The following is a 21434-nucleotide window of genomic DNA, read 5'->3' as shown; positions in this document are numbered from 1 at the left end:
CGTAACACATACATAGTCGTCTCTGCCCACAAACTCCTGTTTATATTTGCTCCTTTAGAATGCGTAGTTTGTAAAGTTCATAGTATTATTGATGCCAGGCTGGCTCCTCTGTACATGTTTGTTCTCTATGCTATTGTCCTCACTTCCTCACATAAATTCTCCACATCTGATATCTCGGTAGATTAAAGTCTTTCAGTGACTGAGCCACTTGACTATGCGGGAATGTAGACAATTAATGTTCTGTCTGTTCCATTAGGATCTCTGTGAAGGACCTGAAGAGTATGTTGTCCCAGGTCAACTATAGAGTTCCCAACATGAGGTTCCTACGTGACCGGCTTATTGTGAGTTTAAAGCTTTCACTTGCCTCTCTTTTTGTTCATACATTGTGAGACTGTATAGAAACTATTTATAAAAGGGTTGTCTCATCATGGACAATTGTGACGAATCGCTAGGGTATGCCACCTGTGTTCAAGTTCAGCTGCTGTGTACCCAATGCTAGAAGAAAGTGGCATATATATATATATATATATATATATACTGTATTTTTCGGACCATTAGACACACTCGACCTTAAGAAGCACCTAGGTTTTAGAGGAGAAAAATAGGAAAAATAAATGTAAGCAAAAATTGTGGTCTGTTGATGCACTGTTATGGGAGAGAGGGGTCTGCTGCTGACACTGGTATTGGGGTAATGTCCCCCAATTCTGTTAATATCCTCCATCCTGGTATGCATGGCACCCCTTGATCCCCCTTCCTGGTATGCATGGCACCCCTTAATCCCCACATCCTCGTATGCTTGGCACCCCCTGATCCCCATCCCGCTGCCCACGAAAAAAATAAACACTCATACTCCCCTCCTCTCTCCTCCAGCGCTGTCCCGCTCTGTTGCCGACACTATCAGTGTGTGAGCCATGCATGGCAGGGCATGCATGGCGTCCTTGCTATGCGCCCTCACACAGTGTTAGATGCTGTGCCGGAATAGTCACTGCTCCCCACGCCTGGACTCTGTGCGTGGGGAGCAATGACCATTCAGTCTCTTCAATAGCCGGCACACTGTAGCCGCAGCGCGGCTCCTGCTGACGCTCTGTGGTCTGTGTGCCCGCTATTAAAAACCATGGGAGTAGGTTGTAGGGAATATTCATGAGCTTTAATAGCGGGCACACAGACTGCAGAGCGGCAGCAGGAGCCGCGCTGCGGTACAGTGCAGTACAGTGTGCCGGCTATTAAGGAAAATGAATAAAGGGAATATTCATTTTCTTTAGTATCGGGCACAGCGTAGGCTGCAGCCGGAGGCTGCTGCCTCCTGTGCCCTGCTGCCGCTCCCCCTCCACGCACAGCCATAGTATATAGTATGCGGACTATAAGACGCACTTTGCTCCAAAATTTTGTAGGAAAAAAGTGCGTCTTATAGTTTGAAAAATACGTTACTAAGAAAATACTGTGTTGCTCCATTTTCTATCAGAATCACTGTGTGTTTTGTGGAGTCGCATGCATTATCGTTGACTATAATAAATTACCATTGACTAATGGCACCCTTGCAGCCAGCTAGGAAAAGCAGATTGGAACTGACTGCAGACAAAGTGGCATGGTGCTTTTCTAGCTGCCACTTTGTTTCAGCTCATCAGACCTCTGCCAATCAGACAATGTCTATAATGAGAGAACCCTTGAATAACATTAGTCTAAATGCATAATTCACATTGTCTGTCTTGTCTTATGTACACCACAAATCAGTAGGCAGTGGTGCACCACAAAGTTCTTATTTTAAGCTTTTCTTTTTTTTTTTCTTCACTGACCTTGTGGATGGAACTGAAAGTTAAATGTCAGGTTTTGCTGATTAAGTAGTTTTGTAGAATACTTTTAAGGGGTTTTCCAAGTAAATAAGGTCATCGGACAGGTTTAAAGAGAAACTACTTCATGGTGACCTCTCAAAATTGCAATATAAAATGGTCTTCTAGATAGGAGGTCCTCTTAAAAGAATATAGCAAGTGTATAGAGCAAATATAATGACACCAAAAATCTGTCACAGAAAGCTTGTTGTAGATAAAGCATTAATTTTCTTAGATGTGGGCTTTTAGAGCGTTTTGCTGGTGTTGCATGTTTCTTAGTATGTATGTGACATTTGGTGGGTGCCTTCCTGTAGCATTTCCAACAGTATCATATTATGTCCGGTATAGCATGGCTGTAGTTCTTTTCTTCCCTTAGTGGCATAGCTTAATAATCCATGACTGAAGGTCCCAAGGTTACAAGTAAGCAGGGCTGTGGAGTCTGAGTCGGTGTCCATTTTGGTGGAGTCAGTATAAAATGGACCGACGCCGACTCCTAAAATATATAATAAATTGGGTACAGTAGTACAATGCAGGATGTGCTGTAAATGTTTCTTAAGAATTTGGGAAAGTTCTGAAATGTCCTATAAATGTCTGTTCTGTCCCTGATCTAAGGATCTCTGCTTTTAGTTGAGATGAATCTGTGCTGCACTTTATGTACACGCTCAGTAGTGAGGCCATGCTGCACTTTATGTACATGCTCAGTAGTGAGGCAGGGCTGCACTTTATGTACACGCTCAGTAGTCAGGCAGGGCTGCACTTTATGTACACGCTCAGTAGTGAGGCTGTGCTGCACTTTATGTACATGCTCAGTAGTGAGGCCGGGCTGCACTTTATGTACACGCTCAGTAGTGAGGCCATGCTGCACTTTATGTACACGCTCAGTAGTGAGGCAGGGCTGCACTTTATGTACATGCTCAGTAGTGAGGCCGTGCTGCACTTTATGTACATGCTCAGTAGTGAGGCCATGCTGCACTTTATGTACACGCTCAGTAGTGAGGCCATGCTGCACTTTATGTACATGCTCAGTAGTGAGGCCGTGCTGCACTTTATGTACATGCTCAGTAGTGAGGCAGGGCTGCACTTTATGTACATGCTCAGTAGTGAGGCTGTGCTGCACTTTATGTACACGCTCAGTAGTGAGGCATGGCTGCACTTTATGTACATGCTCAGTAGTGAGGCATGGCTGCACTTTATGTACATGCTCAGTAGTGAGGCCATGCTGCACTTTATGTACACGCTCAGTAGTGAGGCCGTGCTGCACTTTATGTACATGCTCAGTAGTGAGGCCGTGCTGCACTTTATGTACACGCTCAGTAGTGAGGCAGGGCTGCACTTTATGTACATGCTCAGTAGTGAGGCCGTGCTGCACTTTATGTACACGCTCAGTAGTGAGGCAGGGCTGCACTTTATGTACATGCTCAGTAGTGAGGCCGTGCTGCACTTTATGTACATGCTCAGTAGTGAGGCCGTGCTGCACTTTATGTACACGCTCAGTAGTCAGGCAGGGCTGCACTTTATGTACATGCTCAGTAGTGAGGCCGTGCTGCACTTTATGTACACGCTCAGTAGTGACCAGTGCTGTGGAATCAGAGACGAGGTAATTGAGGAGTCGGAGGTTTGGCTAACTGACTCCACAGCCCTGTAAGTAAGAGGATGCCCATACAGGGCAGATGGGTTAGTAGCTACAAAATGGATGAGATTTCACCAAATGTTATCCATATGCTGCAGAGAAATTTCCATCGTCAATTCCATACCCATCATAGCCATTTCTGATCCACACTATGAGTAGCCGCTGCAATCTTTCTTCTCCCATCCATCACTTTATCCTATTCTAGGTAATCCGGCCTTACACTGAGATCCAGCCCTTTTTGACCCTGGAATGTAGCAGATAAAACGCAAGCCAGAGACTTTTAACAAATACGATCTCGAAAATCATTGCACACTTAATTGACACTGAATACCCTTGCCCACTGCTGACAAAATATGCCCATTTATTCACTTTTATTTTTATAATATATACTCTGACACTTAATTCTTGGGAAAGAGACCCACAAACTCCGCTTATGCCAGCGCTATGTACGCTTCTATACACCGTAATAATCCTCATTCTGTATTAATAGTATCATTTTCCATGTCTTCTGGAAGTGTCAGAAATTGTCAAAATTTTGCGAGTCAGATTGAGAATTTGTTCAAAACTCAGGCAATGTCCTATCTAAAACCCAGGAGCTATTCCTGCTCTACTTTTCGATAATTCTCTGTATTCCTTCAGAAAATTAATAATTTGCCACCTGATCAGTGCTTTCAAATCTTGTATCCCGGCCATGTGGAAATCGGTAACCCACCTACAATACGTCTCTGTTTCCATAAATTCAGGATAAGTTCAGGTTTTGGGAACTTCCAGGAATATATAACTTTTATTTTTGAAGACCTCCACCACCACACTACCCTTCTCACGTGGATTGCTCCCTTTCTTGAAGCTCCATGCCCATCCTATGTTATCCATGTTGTGGATTTTCACAATGGGTCTGATTCTTTGCAATGCTGGGGTGAAGCCAGTGACAAATCCTCTGTGTGTTCCTACCCCTATGTGAACATTCACAATCTTGCACCAAATGAGTCCTTGGAGCCGGCTTGTGGACCAGCCAGCAAGTGTGGTTAGCAACCTAAGCCATGTAAATGATATTCTTGGGAGTGACTTCTAGTAACAGAGGTATTGTGCAGACTTCGATCATCTATCCATACTCTCCTTTTGTCTCACTTATTTCTCCTCCTTCCTTCATTACAGGAAGTGGAACAGAGGAACCAAGAAATTAACTATGCCCAGTTTGCTCAGCTGTACCGTTCCCTCATGTACAATGCCCAGAAAACGGTAAGTAACATTGATCTGACCATAGTGTCTGTATACCATTTTACCACTGACTAGTCAGTGATCTGTTATGGCGGGGCGGTGGAATCTGATTGTGGTGGAGACATAGGAGATTATATTTTAAGATTGTTAACCAGTTAATGGACAATTTAAAATGAGCAAAAAGAAACCAAACAATTTATTAACCCTGAAGGACCGACTGCAACATAAATGAACGATGGTGCTGATCTAATTAGAGGCTGCTGTGGTTTGTAAAGATGCAGGATGTCGTTTGAGTCATTAGCTCCTTAACGTTTCTGTAGGCCTTGGTTACGGAAGACCTACAGTACTGTAACCACATCTTATTAGCCAGAGAAATGTGCCTGAAACTCTGTAGTAATTTATCCTCATCACTTGTCTTTTGCTTTTTAGATGCCGCTTCCGTTCTTGGAAAGGTGAGTGTCCTCAATTGAGTTATTCCTAAATCAAAGGTGATCATGAAGTACAGGTAATATGGTCTACCTGACCAAGTGAGAGGTAGCAGTAGTGCCTCTATGGTGACTAAAGCAGGCTACACACATTGCATACAGGTTGGCTCAGATTGGACAGATATCTAAGGCGGTGGTCCCCAACCTTTCTTACCTTAAGAGCTAAATTTAGCTTTGAGAGATGGCAGTGAGCCACATCCAGCAACCATTTATTTCCCGCAATAGTGACAACCAGAGTCCTCCATTACCTGTATAATGACAGCCAAACCCTCTCAACAGAAATCCCTCCGTGACCATTTGCACCTTTCCCTTTTAGGCATTATCCTTACATCTAGGGTTTCCCACTTTGCCCCTGGTTCAGTACTCTCAGATTAGGCAGACACTGCCCACTATCACATCCAGTATCAAGCAACTGCAATCCTCTGACAGTATTATCCTATCTCCAATTTACAATATTTATCCCACAACCCCGCCAGTGTATGAGCATCCAGATCTTCTTTTCTGTAAGGGGCTACTCACAAGTCTCCATCTGGAGACCTGCACTTCATAGCTGTTTGCTAGACCTGGTACTAAACTGGCAGACAACCGCGAGCCACTGAGCCAAAAATTGGGGACCCCTGATCTAAGGTATGTGGAGGTCTTCCCACTCAATGTGTAGTCTACAGGAACAGCTGATGGTAGAAGTGCATGAACATAAGAGAATTTTAACCAATGGAAATCTGTTCAATCATTCAGAAATTTTTTTGAACAGGGTGATAAATTTTGATGAGAGTAATCTACTAATCCTCTTCTACAATGTGATGTATAGATCATTCTCTCCACCTGCGGTTTAATTAAACTGATCTTCATGTTGGATGTAGGGATCTATTGTGATCTAGGTCCTTTATTGCAGCTATAATCTGGACAGTAGCAAGCGTCTGTGTCATGGTCATCTGAACCTTAATGGTTAGAGGGTGAGCTCCTGAGACTAGCACTATGGCTATTATTTAGAGGTTCACCCTCCTTGTATGAGCACCATATTTAGAATACTGTTATAGGAGAAGGTGCTCAACACTGGAAATAGGGTTGATTTATTAGTAGGGTAGGAATGATGAAGCCTGCTGTACGTATATAATGAATGCTGACACCAGTCCCTGACTTCACATAATATATACTTGAATGGAGAGTCTCAGCATTTACTTTCTATCAGACCTATTATAGGAGGCTCCTGACCATTGCAGCCAAAGATGCAGCATTGCACAAAGCTTTATTTAATAGCATCTGATTTTTAAATAATACATGTAAATTAATTTGTTCCAGTGTCTTGCCACAATTCCTTGCATTGTGGCCTTACCTTCTCTGTGAGGAAGCCTGAGAACCTGGTTCATCTTTATCATTAAAAATCTTCCTAAAAAATTGCAGTTTCACTCTGGCCACTAAGTTTAATACTAGGTTGATTCATCTTGTTCTGTACAGGTCACTTTTCTTCTCATTATCATCACAGGCAGGATAAAGAGCAGACTCACTATGTAGTAGGTAGCAAAAGATCCATAATAAGTGATGGTCACAGCTCATCTCCTGCACAAATGGTGACCGAGCATGCCCGAAAGCTGTATGACAGAGGTCAACGAGTCAGAGCCTGTCTTTTGGGATCTATGGCCTTGGTGGATGATGTGTTAACAGGCAAGATGGCCATCCCAATAATCTTTTTCAGAAAATAAGATGTAAAATTCTACAATCGTAGAATACAAATAGATTAGGAAAAATATGTATCAATATATTGCATTAATTTATCAGAAACTTATATAGGAGATGCATTCTGTTTAAATGTATGTTCAGTTACATAGATTTTGTTTTGTCCTTCCCAGAGGTGGAGAGCGCCCAGAGCTTTACAGAGTATCGTTACTGGATTTCCAGAGCTTTCTGTTGGAATATCAGAAGGTAATGCATTTTGGGGTCCAGAAACCATATGAAATGGTGAAGACTTCTTAAAGGAAGTGTCTAACCACTGCAAGTACTGACAATTTACTGGATTCTCCACCATCACTAGAATGAGGGGGTCGTGGAGCTGTATACAGAAATTCTAGATAGTAGTCTGGGGTGAAACTGAAGTTTTTGGGGTCTCAGACAGAGATCAGACTCCCAGAAATCTACATGTCGCCTGGAAATGGGTTAACTTGGACAACAGTAACTGAGACAGAAAAGTAGTCCTCTTACTGGCCCTTGTCTCTTGTAAGCAACCCACTCTCATTGAGTTATGGAGATTCATGTAAAGCTGGTAAAATTAGGGATTTTTGCCATTTCCCTTGTGATAACCTCTCCTCACATGGGATCCCACAAAATACTCTAATCTCAAAGGGGCTTGTCAGTAATATGAGATATGCTTATTCAAATACTTGGGCTTCACATTTGTCTATAATTACAAGTTATTCAGTATAGAAAGAGTATGGTGGCCATGGAGGAACGTAGCCCTAACCATCCTGTAAGGACAATGGGACTCCCAACAAAACCGACCAATCCTTATGGTTTAGGGATACAAAAGGTTTCCCATGTAACGCCTGAAAGTAGGGAAAAACTTGAATGGATCAGATATGTAAATGCACTATATGGACAAAAGTGTCCCGACACCCACAGGAGCATTCATGGCACATTCAAAATCCATAGGTATTAATATGGAATGGTTTCTCCTTTTTGTAGCTAAAACAGCTTCCCGATTTTGGACTGTCTGTGGGAATTTTTGCCCATTCATCCAGAAGTGTATTTGTAGGGTCAGACACTGCTGTTGGACAATAGGGCCTGTCTCCCCATAGCCATTCTAGTTCATCACAAAGCTGTTGGATGGGGTTGAGGTCAGGTCTCTGTGCGGTCAGTCAAGTTCTTCTATAACAAACCATGCCTATTATGGACCTTACTTGTGCAACGGATCACAGTCATGCTGGAACAGAAAAAAATCTTTCTTCAATCTGTTCTCACAGTTAGAATCTACAATTGTCCGAAATGTCTTGGTATGCTGAAGCATTTAAATTCCCATTCACAGGAACTAAGGGGCATAGGTCAACACCTGAAAAACAACCCCATAGCATTATCTCTCCTCCACAAAACTTTAAAGTAGGCAAAATACAGTCAGACAGGTCACCACCTAATGGCATTCACCAAAACCAGACCTGGCCATCAGAGTCCAAGATCAAGAAGCGTAACAGAACATGTTTGCACTTCATTACCAGCAGTTTTACACCACTCCATCAAACACTTTGCATTGTGCTTGGTGATGTACGGCTTGCACACAGCTGCTCGGCCATGTAAGCCCATACCATGAGCCTCCCGTTGCGCAGTTTTGTGCAGATGTTAATACCAGAGGAGGTTTGGACCCTACAGTTATATAGTCAGCACAGCGTTTGCCACTTGTACACTACAAGCCTCAGCACTCTGACCCCACTGTGTAAGTTCACGTGGTTTGACAGGTCGTGGCTGAGTTGCTGTGGTTCCTAAATGCTTTCACTTTTCAATAATACCACTCAGTTGATTGTGAAATATTTAGAAGGGTAGAAACTTCATGATCTGACTTGCTAAAAAGGTGATGTCCTAGTACAGTACCGCACTTATACTCATCAGAAGGAGCCATTCTTTCACAAATGAATGTAAAGGGGCTAAATTTTATACGCGTGTGGCAGTGGGACTTTGTCCATATCGTGTACTCTGGGGTTATAAACAAAATGTCAAAATTGAACATACAGTCATTACTACAAACCACTGGCCCCTCATAACGTAAATGCAGTGCCTGACCCGGAATGCTGGTAGTTGTGGTTGGAGAGCAGCTTCAGGTCGACTCATTTATTGTATCATTCTTGGTTTCTACAGATTGTATGTATATTTTTATTCTTTCTTGTCTTTTTTTTATACATTATTTTATACTCCTTACAGGAAAAGTGGGCAACTGACCTGCTCCAGGTCCAAGAGTTCATGTTCCATTTCCTGCGTGACCCTCTGAGGGAGATAGAGGAGCCGTATTTCACCTTAGAGGAGGTGAGGACCCTTAGAACTTCACTTCTGACCTCTTGTATGATAGATACTTGTATCTTTACCATTTTCTATTGTGTCTGCAGTTTGTTACATTCCTGTTCTCCAAAGAGAACACTGTGTGGGATTTAGCGCTGGACACTGTGTGTCCCCAAAATATGGACAACCCTCTGTCTCATTACTGGATCTCCTCTTCCCATAACACGTAAGAAATCCCAGGGTTTATTTCCCTCTTTCCTTCTACATTTGTCTCTTGTTCTTCTATGTCCAAATTTCATGGTCACATTTGCCTTTTATCAACCTGATGATGTGTGATTTCTGTCACCAGGTACCTTACAGGGGATCAGTTTTCCAGTGAGTCCTCTCTTGAAGCATATGCCCGTTGTTTGCGGATGGGCTGCCGCTGTATAGAACGTAAGCTTTGAATCAAGAGTGCCACCTGTTATATATTTTTTTTTGGATCCACTTTTATTCATAAGTGATGGAATGATTCATTAAAGTCTAACATTACCAAATATTTAGATTTATTGGATGGTCAGAGACAGATGGGCAATGTTACTTAAATGAATGAAACCTTTAACAACTCTATTGCTTTGGCTAGTACAACACCTCTTTTATCCTTCTAGATTATAGATTTGCAGAAATGAAGATGTAAAGTGACTGCACACCATTCATGAAACACATACTTCATCAGATGTTAGTGTGTCTGAGTGATTTAGTGCTTTGGCCTCTTTTGTATGTGATGACCGCTATGGAAACATGGACAAGATGGTGCATTGGGGTTAACATTATTACGGGGTACGGTGTCTTGGACTGTATCTGTACTTTAGGCATGCAGTGTCAATGGAGTGACACTATGCTAGATGCGTTTTTTTGGAACCGTTAATAATAAAAATGCCTCCACGGAAACCTGAGCATGGAGATTAAGTGGCATCACTAGCTAGCTTGGCAGCGTTTTCTGGGCAGCCTCCCAAATAAGCACATCATCTGCAGAAATGATTCCTTAGTGTGTCTGAACGACTCCCTGATGAGTGATAAGAATGGAAAACTCTAGTTTTCACACCATTATTTTAAGCCTTAACCAGCTTATAAATCCGTTCCGGATCTCATGTACAAATACTCTTGATCTTTTGGGCATCTTGTGAGCACAATGACTATTAATGTCATCTTTTCCAGTGGATTGCTGGGATGGACCAGATGGAATGCCAGTAATTTACCATGGACATACCCTGACCACCAAAATAAAGTTTTCTGAAGTCCTTTTGACCATCAAAGAACATGCCTTTGTAACGTCAGAGTATGTATTATTGAGTTTCTGGGGAGCACAATGAAGCCATGACCTTTAATTTTGTGTGTTCATTACAATAAGTGTAAGGGGTCATAGTCTGATACAGTGCTTCAAATCCACACCTGCCTGAAGTGGGCGCTGGAAGGAGCTTAATGCATACCGATTCCACTGTACTCAAGTATGCAGTAAGCGCTGAAGCTCCCTCTAGTGGTGGCTGCCGGCAGAAGGAATTTTATCCTGAACCTGTGTTTACACACGGGATTTGGAGGACTGTATCAGAGAAACCGTTTTCTAAAGTTTTCACATGATGCTATTTTCTATTATTAAGGTACCCAGTTATCTTATCAATTGAAGATCATTGTAGCATAGCCCAGCAGAGGAATATGGCCCAGTACTTTAAGAAAGTGTTTGGGGACATGCTTTTGACCAAACCAGTGGATGTCAATGCTGATGGGCTCCCTTCACCAAACCAGCTTAAACGAAAAGTCCTCATCAAGGTTTGCATTCTGTTTTACTCTAAAATATTGAAAAGTACATTAAGTTTCTCTTGCAATTCTGGACTTAGTGAGAAGGCACATTAAAACCTTTTTTTATTATTTTTCAAGGCACTAATCCTAAAGGGTAAGGACACCTTTCTCATGGAAAAAAAATATTTTCATGTATGGTAGTGGTTAATTTTAATTAATAACATTACTTTAAGTTTCAGGCTGCGATCTTCGTTCATTTGCAGGCTTCCTGATTTGCAGTTTTTAGCCTGATCCATGTTTCAGATTTTTTTTTTATGAGAATGTCTCTCCCTGTAATACATGTTGGACGAGAAGTCTGTGTATATCAGGGGAGCTTCTGTCTTCAATTACTTCATATATTGGCACAACTACAAGGTTGTATTTCATTTGTCCATATGTTTTCCTCCTTGTCTATAGCCTGTTTTCTGTGCCCTCCTAGAGACTCTCTCTCTCTCTCCTGTCCACTGTAGATCTGTGTACAACCGCCGTCCTTACTGCTATCACTAACAGTGAGAGAAGGGAGCAGAGAACACAGTCAGGTGCAGAAGCATATGATGGATTTGTAATGTTCAGACACTATACACATGCACACATAATTAGGCCAAACATGCTTATATTGTCTATAAGAAAGGAGAAGTAAAAGAAATTTAGGGTAAATTTAGACAACCAGCTTTAGGTCCAATTATGAGTGCTAATTAACTACAGCTCTCATTTACTGTGAATTACGAATGGGAATTGAACGATCGCTGCTACCGTATTTCTGATCCCTATAGCATCATGTTATCGGCAGCACATTCCCTGTTTTCATTAGGTGATATGGCGCCGATAACGATTTTTCATGCCGGCAGAAATCCGACAAACAAGCTTTTTGATCATCACTAACATATTTGCTTTGGCCGATTAAACGGGAATGAACTTTTTTGAGAGCGCTAATTGATGCCCAATCCTTAATTAAACGAGTTTTCCCACAAACAAAAGTTCATTTTAATCAATAGATCTTGGAATAATAATAACTTCCACAATTGGATGTGTTTAAATAAAATGTTCCTGTGCTGAGATAATCTTATCAATGTGCCCCTGCTGTGTCCTGTGTAATGGCTGTGTCTCACAGTACAAGAACATGGTCTGATCATACCACATCTCCTGGGCAGGGGAGGAAGCAAAAGAGAGTATACTGACATTATAGCAGGGGATCACAGCTGATCTTTTTGTGAAGTAAAACATTTTTTAAAAACAGGCTGGAAAATGTTTTACCGCACAAAAAGAATCAGCTGCAATCAAATGCTGTCCTGTCTGTATACTCTTTTGCTTCCTCCCCTGCCCAGGAGATGTGGTATGATCAGACCATGTTCCTGCATGGTCAGACACAGCCATTACACAGTACACAGCAGGGACACATTTATAAGATTATCTCAGCACAGGAACATTTTATTTAAACACATCCAATTGTGGAGCTTATTATTATTACAAGATCTATTGATGAAAATCAACTTTAAAATTATCTTTGTTCGTGGGGAAACCCCTTTTAAGTATCCTAATCCCATCATGCCCCCACCCGTTGGGGAATAGTCAGGCAGCTCCCGATGCACATTAGATGGTGAGCTGGAGCTGCCTTAACCTCTTCATCTAATCTTTACAGCACAAGAAGCTTGCAGAGGGTAGCACCTATGAAGAGATCCCAACTTCCACCGTGTATTCAGAGAATGATATAAGCAATTCAATCAAGAATGGAATCTTGTACCTACAAGATCCTATAAATCATGTAAGTTTTAGAACAAGAGACTGACCTGTAATATGTGGGGTGGTCTCTTAATGTTAACTCTTTCGTCTCCTCCATACAGGAGTGGTATCCACACTTCTTTGTACTTACAAGCAGCAAGATCTACTATTCAGAGGAGACAACTGGTGGACAAACCAATGATGATGAAGAGGAGCAGAAGGAGGTATGAATGACCAATAAAAGTCCATTATAAGCTGAAATTTGAGGACTTGGACCACATTCAAAAGGGATGTAATATACAGAGGATCTTTGGATTCAGAGTGAAGAGCTGGATCACATCCTTTACGGGTTCCTGCATTGCTCTTACTAAATCTGATTAATTTCTTGGTGCTAAATATAAGTTGAATCGCAGGGATCAGAATGTGGACCTAGTTTATGTTTATTAGCAACTTTTACACTCATAATCCAGAAAACAAATATTTTTGTTTAAAGTTTAATATAGATTTATATATAGAATATTATTCATCCCATTCAGGTCAGCAATAGTTCCGAGCTGCACTCAGCTGAAAAATGGTTTCATGGGAAACTTGGCGCAGGCCGGGATGGACGTCACATTGCTGAACGCCTCTTGACTGATTACTGCATCGAGACTGGAGCCCCAGATGGGTCTTTCCTCGTGCGGGAAAGTGAAACCTTTGTAGGAGATTACACACTCTCCTTCTGGTAAGTGTTAGGCTTTATTCACATGTCCATACTCAACTGTCAGGGGTTTTTTTACACACATTTTATGGGGCTACTACATGTCAGGGATGTTTTTTCCATTTTTCTTTTTTTTTTTTTATGTGAACTATCAAGTCAAAAGAAAAACAGAACTTGCCCATTTAAGTGAATGGGTCCGTAAGAAAAATAGCACTTCCACATGTTTTTTTTTTGGCTGCTAGGAGAAGTTTTGGAATCCCTCACCATTTTTTCTTTTTTTGCATTTGTAAAAACACACTCTAACCAAACATGAATGCATAATCCAGCCAACACTGTGATGAAAACAGATTTCCATTTTTTTCTCCTTTGAAAAAGAATCTATAATATGTCAATAAGGCCTTTTATGGAAGTCTGTCAGCACAAAGACTTTTCAAACCAAGCACAGACGCTTGGTGCACCCTTGGCATGGCCGAACAGCTCGGTGCCCCATCCCACATATATCCCATCTATCTTTGCCCTCTGATTCCTGTAAAACCAAAACTGTCAATCAAGAGGGGAGCAGAGATGGATGGAAAACAAGTAGGTGTGAACGTGCACTGAACTGTTTGGCCCACGCAAAGAGTGCACCAAGCATCTATGCTTGAGACACATTCCCTTTTAAGAATAGGAACAGTGTTGCATTATACTGTTTGGTACTGTTATCCAGAACGTGGACTTGTCTGAACATTTGCCATCTTATTTAGACATATTGAAATTCATGAGTTTGTTTTTGACTCCTTTTTTGTTGTTGTGTTACATAGGAGAAATGGAAAAGTCCAGCATTGTCGGATACACTCCAGACAGGAGGCGGGTAGCCCCAAGTTTTTCCTAACAGATAATCTTGTCTTTGAAAGTCTGTACGCGCTGATCAACCACTACCAGCAGATGCCATTGAGGTGTAATGAGTTTGAGATGAGGCTGACCGAGCCTGTTCCTCAAACCAATGCCCATGAGAGCAAAGAGTGAGTTATGGGAATAATGCACTTAAGTGGTTGTGGTGAAATTATGGGCAGCTGTTATATGTCGGTAAAAGAGGAATGATTACCATGGTGTAAAAAGCCTTTTACAAAGCTAATAAAAAGAAATCTAAGTGTGCTGTAGGTAGATTTACTTACTTTTTGAATCGGCAGATGGTACCATGCCAGCCTTACCCGAGCTCAAGCTGAACACATGCTGATGAGAGTACCGCGGGACGGTGCTTTCCTAGTACGTAAAAGGAGCGAGCCCAACTCTTATGCAATATCATTCAGGTGAGACCCGGAATATTGTGTCTTCACTTAGGATGGTCCAAGAAGCCGCTTGCTGAATGATTTATTCTTACCTTCCTTACATTGACCTGGTGCAGAGCGGAGGGGAAGATCAAGCACTGCCGGGTGCAGCAGGAAGGTCAGAGCGTAGTACTGGGCAGCTCAGAGTTTGACAGCTTGGTGGATCTCATTAGTTATTACGAGAAGCATCCCTTATACCGTAAGATGAAGCTGAGATATCCCATCAACGAAGAGACTCTGGAAAAGATCGGCACAAATGTGAGTGATAAATCTGGGTTTTTATGTCTATTGACCTTTTTATCTTGGAAAGCATGTACCCTTCACTATACTCTGTGTTGTAGGAACCAGATTATGGGGCACTTTATGAGGGGAGGAATCCTGGTTTCTATGTGGAGCCAAACCCCATGCCGGCATTTAAGGTATTCCTACATAGAAGTTGTGTTTACAAGTCTTTGTCTCCTTTTACCAACAATCCTTCATTTTTTTTCCCTTCCTAATATTCCTTTTTCTCTCCTTGGTTCTCACTCCTCCTGTGCCCCAGTGCTCTGTTAAAGCCCTCTTTGATTATAAAGCTCAGCGAGAGGATGAACTTACTTTCACAAAGAATGCCGTCATCCAGAATGTGGATAAGCAGGAGGGTGGATGGTAAGCACATTGCCTCCCATGTTTCTTAAAGATCTGTCTTCATCACATCCCATACCTATTCGTCCTGCAATGGCATATTGAAGTCACAGAGAGGGGGTCTCAAATTTGGAACCTCTGATATGAGCAAGAACATAGAGATGATGCATATCGGCAGTTCATGGATTTGGATGATTTGGCCATTCATGTATTACATAGACGGCCATTTATTTAAAAGGGGCGCTGTGTAATTATACATTCACTGCATGTGTTGATGACCACAACGAGCAACTTGCTAGAGGCTTTAGAAGTGGTTTAACAAGTTTTGTCCATTTTCAGAAGTTGCTTTTCGTTTTAATTGTTGAAATTTTGAATCTATTAATGTTACTACCCTTCTTTGCTGTTAATATTTTTATTTTTTTGTAGGTGGAGAGGAGACTATGGGGGTAAGAAACAGATGTGGTTCCCTTCCAATTATGTGGAAGAGATCTTCAGCCCACCTGAACCTGAACCGGAGCGACCAGTAAGTCCTACTCCTACATAGTCGTGGTGCTGTGTGCAGGTTCTGGTCCTCAATGCCTGAGCATTCCCAATGATATTAGAAAATAAGGAGAACAGCACTTCACACTTGTCTTACAGACAGAGGTTTTATTACCTTGACCAGGCTTCCAATAAGTGTCATGCGGGGCAGCCATGCTTCAGACTAAATTAAGACTTTTCTGCTTTATAAGTGTTCCATACCTGATAGATTTCTTCACTTTAATTCTAATTCAATTGGTTCCCTATCTAGATAAATATTGTTAGGGTATAAAAGCATTAAAATATAGCTTTTATTTAACATTTCAAAATAGACGAGCAAACAATTATAAGCAATTATAATAGGATATCTATGTCAGTAACCACTTTCATTTCCAAAAATATATAAATATAATAAATATATATATAATATATAAATATATATATATATATATATATATATATATATATATATATATATATATATATATATATCTACATAATGGGGAAAAAGTGAAAGGAAAAGTGTTGGAGGCAAATTGACAGTTGCCACATGTGAACAAGGGAGAATTAAAGAATGAGAGCGATGGCACCAAAGAGTATAATACCGTACAGTTGCTAAGGTGGGGCCCCGACATGGGATACTCATACTCACCACACACGGGGATATGAACACACACAATGCCCCACACACTACCATGTGCTGGAACACATATACCACCCTCAGCACACACAAAACTCATCTCACAAAGATTTATCAGGCTGCCAATAGCAACCAATCACAGCTCAGCTTCTATTTTGCTACAGTTAATTAATCTGAGCTGTGATTGGTTAATATAGGCAACAAAGGACATTCTCAGTATAACAAAGCTTGTGTCTATCTATCTATCTAGATATATACACACACACATATAAATAACGCATTTATGTATGTATATGATACTGAGGGAGATAATAGTCCTGGGAGCACGAAATATTAATGGTCTATAATGTACATGACTATTAGATTATAAATCCTCTCACTAAAATCAGGGATTGATTGATTCAAAATTTAAATTCCATTCCTTCCAATGAGATATTTCTCTTTTGAATTACATAATTATGCTGTACCAATAAGATACTATTCATGAGGGTAATGTATCTCCAATGAACAATATACACTTGCACATGTATTTTATTTATTTATATATATATATATATATATATATTATACATACAGTACAGGCCAAAAGTTTGGACACACCTTCTCATTTAAAGATTTTTCTGTATTTTCATGACTATGAAAATTCTACATTCACACTGAAGGCATCAAAACTATGAATTAACACATGTGGAATTATATACTTAACAAAAAAGTGTGAAACAACTGCAAATATGTCTTATATTCTAGGTTCTTCAAAGTAGCCACCTTTTGCTTTGATGACTGCTTTGCACACTCTTGGCATTCTCTTGATGAGCTTCAAGAGGTAGTCACCGGAAATGGTCTTCCAACAATCTTGAAGGAGTTCCCAGAGATGCTTAGCACTTGTTGGCCCTTTTGCCTTCACTCTGCGGTCCAAGGTTCAGGTCTGGTGACTGTGGAGGCCAGGTCATCTGGCGTAGCACCCCATCACTCTCCTTCTTGGTCAAATAGCCCTTACACAGCCTGGAGGTGTGTTTGGGGTCATTGTCCTGTTGAAAAATAAATGATGGTCCAATTAAGCGCAAACCAGATGGAATAGCATGCCGCTGCTAGATGCTGTGGTAGCCATGCTGGTTCAGTATGCCTTCAATTTTTAATAAATCCCCAACAGTGTCACCAGCAAAGCACCCCCACACCATCACACCTCCTCCTTCATGCTTCACGGTGGGAACCAGGCATGTAGAGTCCATCCGTTCACCTTTTCTGCGTCGCACAAAGACACGGTGGTTGGAACCAAAGATCTCAAATTTGGACTCCTCAGACTAAAGCACAGATTTCCACTGGTCTAATGTTCATTCCTTGTGTTCTTTAGCCCAAATAAGTCTCTTCTGCTTGTTGCCTGTCCTTAGCAGGGTTTCCTAGCAGCTATTTTACCATGAAGGCCTGCTGCACAAAGTCTCCTCTTAACAGTTGTTGAAGAGATGTGTCTGCTGCTAGAACTCTGTGTGGCATTGACCTGATCTCTAATCTGAGCTGCTGTTAACCTGCGATTTTTGAGGCTGGTGACTCAGATAAACTTATCCTCAGAAGCAGAGGTGACTCTTGGTCTTCCTTTCCTGGGACGGTCCTCATGTGAGCCAGTTTCTTTGTAGCGCTTGATGGTTTTTGCAACTGCACTTGGGGACACTTTCAAAGTTTTCCCAATTTTTCGGACTGACTGACCTTCATTTCTTAAAGTAATGATGGCCACTCGATTTTCTTTACTTAGCTGCTTTTTTCTTGCCATAATACAAATTCTAACAGTCTATTCAGTAGGACTATCAGCGGTGTATCCACCTGACTTCTGCACAGCACAACTGATGGTCCCAACCCCATTTATAAGGCAAGAAATCCCACTTATTAAACCTGACAGGGCACACCTGTCACGTGAAAACCATTTCCGGTGACTACCTCTTGAAGCTCATCAAGAGAATGCCAAGGAGTGTGCAAAGCAGTCATCAAAGCAAAAGGTGGCTACTTTGAAGAACCTAGAATATAAGACATATTTTCAGTTGTTTCACCCTTTTTTGTTACGTATATAATTCCACATGTGTTAATTCATAGTTTTGATGCCTTCAATGTGAATGTACAATTTTCATAGTCATGAAAATACAGAAATTTCTTTAAATGAGAAGGTGTGTCCAAACTTTTGGTCTGTACTGTATATAATGTATGTGTGTGTGTGTATATGTATATACAGTGGGTACGGAAAGTATTCAGACCCCTTTACATTGTTCACTCTTTGTTTCATTGCAGACATTTGGTAAATTCTAAAAAGTTCATTTTTTTCTCATTAAAGTACACTCTGCACCCCATCTTGACTGAAATAAAAAACAGAAATGTAGAAATTTTTGCAAATTTATTAAAAAAAGAAAAACTGAAATATCACATGGTCATTAGTATTCAGACCCTTTGCTCAGTATTGAGTAGAAGCACCCTTCTGAGCTAGTACAGCCATGAGTCGTCTTGGGAATGATGCAACAAGGTTTTCACACCTGGATTTGGGGATCCTCTGCCATTCTTCCTTGCCGATCCTCTCCAGTTCCGTCAGGTTGGATGGTGAACGTTGGTGGACAGCCATTTTCAGGTCTCTCCAGAGATGCTCAATTGAGTTTAGGTAAGGGCTCTGGCTGGGCCAGTCAAGAATGGTCACAGAGTTGTTCTGAAGCTACTCCTTTGTTATTTTAGCTGTGTGCTTAGGGTCATTGTCTTGTTGGAAGGGGAACCTTCAGCCAAGTCTGAGGTCCAGAGCACTCTGGAAGAGGTTTTCATCCAGGATATCTCTGTACTTGGCCGCATTCATATTGCAGCTGAAAAACACCCCCATAGCATGATGCTGCCACCACCATTTTTCACTGTTGGGATTGTATTGGTCAGGTGATGAGCAGTACCTGGTTTTCTCCACACATACCACTTAGAATTATCACCAAAACGTTCTATCTTTGTCTCATCAGACCAGAGAATCTTATTTCTCATAGTCTAGGAGTCCTTCATGTGTTTTTGAGCAAACTCTATGCGTGCTTTCATATGTGTTGCACTGTGGAGAGGCTTCCGTCGGGCCACTCTGCCATAAAGGCCCAACTGGTGGAGGGCTGCAGTGATAGTTGACTTTGTGGAACTTTCTACCATGTGCCTACTGCATCTCTGGGGCTCAGCCACAGTGATCTTGGGGTTCTTCTTTACCTCTCTCACCAAGGCTCTTCTCCCACGATTACACAGTTTGGCTCGATGGCCAGTTCTAGGAAGACTTCTGGTGTTCCCAAACTTCTTCTATTTAAGGATTATGGAGGCCACTGTGCTCTTAGGAGCCTTGAGTACTGCAGAAATTCTTTTGTAACCTTGGCCAGATCTGTGCCTTGCCACAGTTCTGTCTCTGAGTTCCTTGGGCAGTTCCTTTGAGCTCATGATTCTCATTTGGTCTGACATGCACTGTGAGCTGTGAGGTCTTATATAGACAGGTGTGTACCTTTCCAAATCAAGTCCTATCAGTTTAATTAAACACAGGTGGACTTCAATGAAGGAGTAGAACCATCTCAAGGAGGATCACAAGGAAATGGACAGCATGTGACTTAAATATGAGTGTCTGAGCAAATGGTCTGAATACTTATGTCCATGTGATATTTCAGTTTTTCTTTTTTAATAAATTTGCAAAAAATTCTACATTTTTTTTTCAGTCAAGATGGGGTGCGGAGTGTCCTTTAATGAGAAAAAAATTAACTTTTTAGAGTTTACCAAATGGCTGCAATGAAACAAAGTGGAAAATTTAAAGGGGTCTGAATACTTTCCGTACCCACTGTGTGTATATGTGTGTGTATATATATATATATATATATATATATATATATATATATATATATATATATATATATATATATATATATATATATATATATATATATATATATATATATATATATATATATATATATTTTCTCATATTATATTTTCTTATATAATTAGGAATCTTATTCCGGCTAATAGATTGCACTCTGCTGCCTATTCCCAATATCACAAGTGTGAATTATTCATTTGCCCTCCGCTAGATAGTAAGAGGAGAATAGAACTGATAGAGAAGAGCTAAAATGATGGGAAGACATTTTAAACTTGAAACCTGAGTAATACTCCAATATGGCCCATCTGTATATTTGATAGATTTATACAGGTAGGACTCGCATAGCACCATGATGCCAAATATTACTAAGGTGACCTTGATTTTTTTCTGTTTAGTGACATATATTAATATATGTAAAATAAAGGTGGGGAAAGTAAATGTGTCTAGTGCTTTAAAACACTGAGTATATCAGTTTTTCAGGTGGGTGTAAAGACAAAATATCAGATCAATGTAAATTGACAGTTTGTACAATGGGCTAGTTACCTTCCCCACCACATATGCAATTAGTATCGTGGATCAGAGATGGAAATGGACGTGGGAAAGATAATACCTTGTGTACAATTAGTATCACTAGTTGATACAGGGCATCTCTAGAAACTCTGTACAAATTTAAGGATCCCGATGTATTGAGTGGTGTGGAGATAGAGCACCTTCATCTTAGCTTAAAAAAAAACTAATAGCCTATTGTTTCTTTAGGTAATCAATACAAATTCTGAGACCTCATAGACACAGTACCAGGCTATGTCATGGTTTATCCATTTCATGAGCTACAGCAATGTTATGTTCTATATTCCCAGCATCTGGATGAGAACAGCCCGCTCGGAGACCTCCTTGGTGGAATATTGGACGTGCCATCTTGTCAAATTGGTAAGAAGTAGTGATGAGCCTGTTTTTCCAGCATTCCTCACATGTATTAAATCTGTCAAACAGTTGCAAATCATGTTCACGGAGCGACGAAAACTTAAAGCCCGAGCACGCTATAAATACTCTGTGCTCGGCCGAGTATACTCGGCGAAAGGGTTAACCGAACATACTTGCTCATCACTAGTAAGAAGTTTTATGTACATAA

At 41.0% G+C, this 21434-nt stretch overlaps 1 protein-coding gene across 2 annotated transcripts in view; it reads left to right on the top strand.

Annotated features, from left to right (window-relative positions):
- Positions 1-21434, top strand: part of PLCG1 (phospholipase C gamma 1) — a 110250-nt gene that overhangs the window by 62013 nt on the left and 26803 nt on the right. For both annotated transcript variants that reach the window (XM_073683783.1, XM_073683782.1), the window contains exons 5-23: positions 257-341; positions 4612-4695; positions 5104-5126; positions 7007-7079; positions 9060-9161; positions 9242-9360; positions 9484-9569; positions 10332-10452; positions 10772-10940; positions 12589-12711; positions 12791-12892; positions 13205-13392; positions 14169-14369; positions 14538-14657; positions 14753-14933; positions 15017-15094; positions 15217-15320; positions 15723-15819; positions 21163-21232. In XM_073683783.1, coding sequence (XP_073539884.1) covers positions 257-341; positions 4612-4695; positions 5104-5126; positions 7007-7079; positions 9060-9161; positions 9242-9360; positions 9484-9569; positions 10332-10452; positions 10772-10940; positions 12589-12711; positions 12791-12892; positions 13205-13392; positions 14169-14369; positions 14538-14657; positions 14753-14933; positions 15017-15094; positions 15217-15320; positions 15723-15819; positions 21163-21232 — 2126 coding nt within the window. The remainder of the gene's footprint in view (positions 1-256; positions 342-4611; positions 4696-5103; positions 5127-7006; positions 7080-9059; positions 9162-9241; positions 9361-9483; positions 9570-10331; positions 10453-10771; positions 10941-12588; positions 12712-12790; positions 12893-13204; positions 13393-14168; positions 14370-14537; positions 14658-14752; positions 14934-15016; positions 15095-15216; positions 15321-15722; positions 15820-21162; positions 21233-21434) is intronic.

Source organism: Phyllobates terribilis, unplaced genomic scaffold (genome assembly GCF_046119375.1).
Source record: "Phyllobates terribilis strain yellow unplaced genomic scaffold, ASM4611937v1 Scaffold_5__5_contigs__length_657084704, whole genome shotgun sequence".
Lineage (NCBI taxonomy): Eukaryota > Metazoa > Chordata > Amphibia > Anura > Dendrobatidae > Phyllobates > Phyllobates terribilis.
Note: the sequence above shows the minus strand (reverse complement) of the source record. Positions and strands in the feature narration are given on the sequence as shown.